This window comes from Ursus maritimus, unplaced genomic scaffold (assembly GCF_017311325.1).
Source record: "Ursus maritimus isolate PB19 unplaced genomic scaffold, ASM1731132v1 scaffold_27, whole genome shotgun sequence".
In the NCBI taxonomy this organism is placed as follows: Eukaryota; Metazoa; Chordata; class Mammalia; order Carnivora; family Ursidae; genus Ursus; species Ursus maritimus.
Window position 1 is genome coordinate 37,139,764 of NW_024425230.1, and position 5,683 is coordinate 37,145,446.

The following is a 5,683-nucleotide window of genomic DNA, read 5'->3' on the forward strand; positions in this document are numbered from 1 at the left end:
GTGCTGGGCACTCGGACACAGCAACGAGCAAGAGAGCCACGTCCCCTGCCCTCACACAGCCTGTAGTCTAGAGGGAGACACTCAGAGCTCAGCCTTCCCCAGCGGGACTTGGGAGTTGAAGGGCAGCCAGTTTACTTCCACACATTCAGCTGCCATGCCTGCTTTTTCCAGGCATCATGGAGAACAAAGACATGGGCAGAACTCAGGCCCGGCCTGAAATCGGCTCACAAGTCATAGTAACAGACCAGGGAAGAAACTAACTGAGAGTCTGGAAGTTCAAACAAGGACATAGCTGCCCAGAACACAGATGATGGGCCAGTCAGGATCAGGTTCAGTTCTAAGTGACGTAAAAACCCCAAATAACTGGCTTCCAGAACTAGACCACCGGAGAATGGAGGGGTAGCTTACAAAGAGGTCAGGGGCCAGCATCCTTCTGTGCTGTGGTTCAGCCATCTCGGCACATGGCCTCCACCTCTGATGGAAGGTAGCTGCTTAAACTCCAGCCACCTTATCCACGGTTCTTATCCATCATCCACATTATCCTTCAACAAGGACGAGGGATGGACAAATAAAGACACGCTATCTCCACTTACCAGGGTGTAGTCACAGCGCTATACCCAGCTGTGCAGGAGCCTCAGAAATGAAATCTTTATTGCAGGTGGTCATAAGCCCAGCTAAAACTCCAGATTCTACTTCTAAGGAAGAAGAGGCTGGATTATTGAAGGACTAGCAGCCTACTACAGGGGGATCATGGGGAAGGTCGCATTTAAAAGGAGTCCGAGGGGCACCTGGCTGGCTCAGTCGGTTAAACATCCAGTTCTTGATCTCAGCTCAGATCTTGATCTGAGTCGTGAGTTCAAGCCCTGCCCTGGGCTCGATGCTGGGCATGGAGCCTACTTAAAAAAAATAATAAAATATAAAAATAAAACGAGTCTTACAGGCAGGGTAAGATTTCCACAGCTGGACAGGAGGGTCCGGGAAGCTCTGGAAGGAACAGCAGGAGCGAAGGCACAGGTGTTATTAGAATGTGGTGTGTGGGCCAGTGGCTTCTGTGGCTGGGAGAGCGGGGTAGTCACCAGGTGAAATAGTTTAGGTGTTGATGTTTAGGGTCCAGATTTTATGTGGGGGCACTGGGAGGCACTGAGGGTGTTTGAGCAGGGCACAGAAGTGCCGTGAAGAGCTTGAGTTGTAGGAAGCAGGTGGAGAATGAACTGCAGGGGAGATGAGAGGTGCTCAGTTAACACGTAGACCTAGTTCTCCTGGAGCTTGCAGCCTCATTGAGGAAATCAGCCCTTCCTTTAGGGACCAAGGAGTGACTCCTCCGGGGGGGGGGGTACCACACCCCTTGTTTGACTCCAACTGAAATATCACAGGGGCTCCGTGGAAGAGAGCGCCTTGTGAACCCAGGAAGGCTGCCCTGAGGCTGAGCTAAGGCCTGAGGGACAGGTGGGGTTTGGAGACACAGAGGAAACGGGTGGGCAGACAGTCCTCCAGCAGTCTAACTGCAGGCCGACCTGCCACCCCGCACTCGTCCCTCTCCTTCCAGCTACAAACATGGTCCACCCTCGTGCGGTGGGATCAGTGATGCTGGCGAGCACGTGGTAACAGACGGCAGAAGGCTGCGGAGCAGTGTGGGGAGCCCGGGGTGGAGAGCGGGGGTGGGAGTCCCAGCCTGACCGCTTCCATCCGTGAGGCCAAGTCAAGCGACTTAGAGTCCCTTTGGGACTGTCTGTGCCTTCAAAGGGATCATTAATTGAGCCTCCGGAGGAATGCAGCTGTGGGCACAGGAGGGGAACTCCTTCATGTGCAACCGGAGCAGGGAGATGGGGCTGTGGGGGTGGGCAGGTCCCACGCAGATCTGGGAGTCCGGGCCATCACGGTTGTGACCTGTGAACTCCCAGGGCTGCAGCTGCTGTGGGTGGTGGTCTGAGGAGAGCGGGTGGGAAAGTAGGTGCCAGGCTGTCCTGTGCCCACAGTGTGTGCTGGAGGGCACTTCGGGCAGGACTGTGCCCAGCTCTGCTCCTGTGCCAACAACGGGACCTGCAGCCCCATCGATGGCTCCTGCCAATGTGTCCCCGGATGGATTGGAAAGGACTGCTCACAGGGTAAGCAGCTGCCCAAGCAATGCCCCCCCCTCCAGGAGTCAGGCCCCAAAACACACCCTCCTCCTCACCCAGAACCTCTTACCCCTGATGCCTCCACCTCCCAGGACTGAAATCCCCTTCCGCAGACAGGAATGTCCACCTGAGTCCCAGTTAGAGTCCCACAGCTAACATGATGAGTTCTTAGGGTTGACCACTGGCATTATTAACTGTTAGTATGGAAGGCATTGACATTGCTGGGAGTATTGTCATTACTACTGAGAATTAATACTCCATGAGCACCTGAGTAAGGAGTGGCCCCTGTTTGGCTGGGGAGGAGGGAGGGGCAGGGACTAGCATGCTGGGGGCTGGAAGTGGGGAAGTGAGGTGAGACCAGGGCAGTCACCTCAGAGGGGTGAGGGCGTCCCCGGAGCGACCCACATGAATGATGTCCTGGGCACATAAGCCTGGACAAGGCATTGGAGAGGCTGTTCTTGTAAGGTGTACCCAATCTTGTAAGGTGTACCGAGACCACACAATCTGAGGGTGGAGCGCCTTGTCTGATAGGTAAGACGGGGACAGGACCCCTAGGGAGGTCCCAGTTGGCCCGAGGGAGTTTCCATTCGGTGGAGGAGACACAAGTGTCATCCTCAGGGAGCTCAGCAGCCGAAGGAGGGGAGTCCCTATCCTGGGAGAGCCCCCATCGTCACGGGGAAGTTAAACACACCGTGTTCACACTGTAAACTGCGATGTTTAGTTTACCACACCCACCCACTCTGCAAATCACAGCCAGTCCCCCAGGAAGGGAAGGCCAGGAGCCCTCAGAGCTGGGAGAGTGGGCAGAGAATCTGGGCTTCATGGGAATCCTGGGTAAGTGGGCCAAGAGGTGAGTGGAGGAATTCTGGGAACAGCGTGCCAGGAAAGCCAGGAAGTACAGCGGGGTGTATCGGGGCACCTCGGCTGATGTGCCCTCCCCCCTCCCTCTCTCTCCTGTCTGCTTCGCTCTGCCTTGCCCTCACCCTCTGCGTCTCGCTCCCCCCTCCCCAGCTTGCCCAGCAGGGTTCTGGGGCCCCGCCTGCTTCCACACCTGTAGCTGCCACAATGGGGGGAGCTGCCGCGCTGAGGACGGAGCCTGCCACTGCACCCCTGGCTGGACCGGACTCTTCTGCACGCAGCGTAAGTCCTGCCTCCCGGCCTCCCAGCTATTTGGAATCTCGGGCTGCAGCCTGCTGGCTGCCTTGGGCATCATCCAGGCCTGTGGAGTGCGGGAGGAGGTGGGGCGAGGGTCAGGGGCTGTGCCCACCCACCCAAGGAGTGGGAAACCTGGGTGGATTCAGGGGTTGAACAGCCCCAAGTCCTGGAAAGTCAGGGCTGTCAGGGGCTCCAGCAATCACGACGATCAGAGCGCCTGGACGGTGGGGCCCAGAGAGGGAGGAACAGCCTGTGGGTACACAGTGGGGAGACCCCAGCCTGGCTCTGGTGCTAAGGCACCTTTGTCTGAAGGAATGACAGGTTTGGTCCCGACTGTACCGCCCTTGTCCCCTCCCTGTTTCTCCAGGCTGCCCTGCAGCGTTTTACGGGAAGGACTGTGGGCGTGTGTGCCAGTGTCAGAACGGCGCCAGCTGTGACCACATTAGCGGCAAGTGCACCTGCCGCACGGGCTTCACCGGGCGACACTGTGAGCAGAGTAAGCTGTCCTAACCCCTGACCCTGCGTGTTGGTGCCAGGCATCAGCCTCCTGCCAGGGAAGCCTCCCCCTTAACACTCAGGACTCTGCACGTCCTGTTCCTGGATTTTTGGAGCAGCTTCCAAGAAAAAAGGCTGAAGAAGGTCATGCCTAGTTTGATGTTTGTAGTTTCTTCCTCCAGTTGGGGGTCGGGAGGAATGGGGGTGCCGAGAGCAGAACAGATGCCTGAGGGGGTACCGAGGGAATAAAGGGAGACACATCTTTAATATTCTTTGAAGCCTCCGGGGCACCCAGCTCAGGGCCTGGCGTGTGGAAGATGCTGCATAAGGTGTCGAGTGAGGAGGAAGTAGGAGTCCCCCTCACTCCGGGCTAAGGTGCTCCGTCCACCCCCACGCATCCAACCAAACCACAGCAGGAGCCACAGGGAAATCGGTCTGACTCTGGCTAATCATAGCGGGCCACGGATGGGATGGGAGAGTGGGTGTGTCTCACCGTCTGTCCCTTTTCTTCTTCATGCTACACAGGATGTGCCCCAGGAACCTTTGGCTACGGGTGTCAGCAGCTGTGTGAGTGCATGAACAATGCCACCTGCGACCACGTCACTGGCACCTGTTACTGCAGCTCTGGATTTAAAGGAATCCGGTGTGACCAAGGTAATACACAGGGGGAGTCCCCAGGCGGGGGGCTCTGGAAAGGGCCCCAGGGAGGCAGGATCTAGGGAGATTCCAATGGGAACAACTGGATTTTATAAGGACAGTTTGTGACTTCCCTTTATTCGCTTTTGGAAGGAGAGCAAAGGGGTGTGTTGCAGAGAGGGAGGCACAGGGAGTGGGAGCCTCTCAGTCACGGCTCCCCCGTGCTCAACCTTGGCAAGTCTCCTGTGAGCCAAACAAAGGTACCCACAAGCTAGTCCTGTGGAAAGGCCAGCGGGCAGTCGAAGATAGGCCCAATTCTGGTTCGGCCATTACCTGCTAGATGTCCTAGGCAGACCATTTCGTTTTACTTAATGGCTTATTATCCCAAATGCCAAGTGGGAAGAAATTCTTGTCTTCCAGCACAGCACAAGGTTCTTTTGAGGGCTGAAGAGCCCAAAGGGGCTCAACCCTGGCTCCAGCTCTGCAGTCAGATGACATCCCATAGTACAGTCGTGAGGACCAAGTTGAGACAATATGAACACAGGACTTGGCATAGTCCTGGCACATAAGCAAGCACCCAATAAATGATTCTGTATACATAAAAACACGTTGTGAAATGCTGCGAACAGAAAGGGATTATATTAGGTTTGTTCTAGAAGATGGGGAATGAGAAGGGGCTTTCATTTTACCCACATAACAGAAAGGGGGCCAGAAGACCTTTCCGTTGCATTCTGATGATATATCAAAAAGAACGATAACGCAGCACATTATTTCCCTGAGGATGTTGGCTAGCTCCGTTAGGCCAGTTGCTGATGACAGCCAAGGAGAGGTGTAGACGGTGCTGGGCAGCAGGACGACCCCCACCATGGGCTTAGCAACAGCATGGAGGTAGCCCACACGTATGTCATCAAGAGGGGTTTTGTGGACAGTATTCGTGGGCACAGAGGCACACTTTCATTGCCAGTCTGTCATACGGTGCTCACAGTTCCCTGCGGAGGGTGGGATTACTGCCCCCATGTTACAAATGGGCAGACTGAGGACTTGGAGTCACACAGCTGGTAAGCTAGGAGATGGGCTGAGTCCAACTTTTCCCAACTCCTGAGGAACCTGACTTTACCAGTTACTGGTTATATGCTCTTGGGTAAATTATCTAACCTTGTGATGACTCAGTTTCTTCATCTGTGAAAGGGAAGTAATTAAATAGTCCCTATCTCATATGGCTGCTGGGCAGATCAAGTGAGTGAGTATCCGTAACTCGCTTTTTAGAACAAAGTACTCAG

General features: G+C 55.4%; 1 protein-coding gene across 2 annotated transcripts in view; it reads left to right on the top strand.

The window, feature by feature from the left end:
- Window positions 1-5,683, top strand: part of MEGF11 (multiple EGF like domains 11) — a 226,450-nt gene that overhangs the window by 198,109 nt on the left and 22,658 nt on the right. For both annotated transcript variants that reach the window (XM_040643090.1, XM_040643091.1), the window contains exons 15-18: window positions 1,977-2,105; window positions 3,129-3,257; window positions 3,640-3,768; window positions 4,293-4,421. In XM_040643090.1, the coding sequence (XP_040499024.1) occupies window positions 1,977-2,105; window positions 3,129-3,257; window positions 3,640-3,768; window positions 4,293-4,421 (516 nt within the window). The remainder of the gene's footprint in view (window positions 1-1,976; window positions 2,106-3,128; window positions 3,258-3,639; window positions 3,769-4,292; window positions 4,422-5,683) is intronic.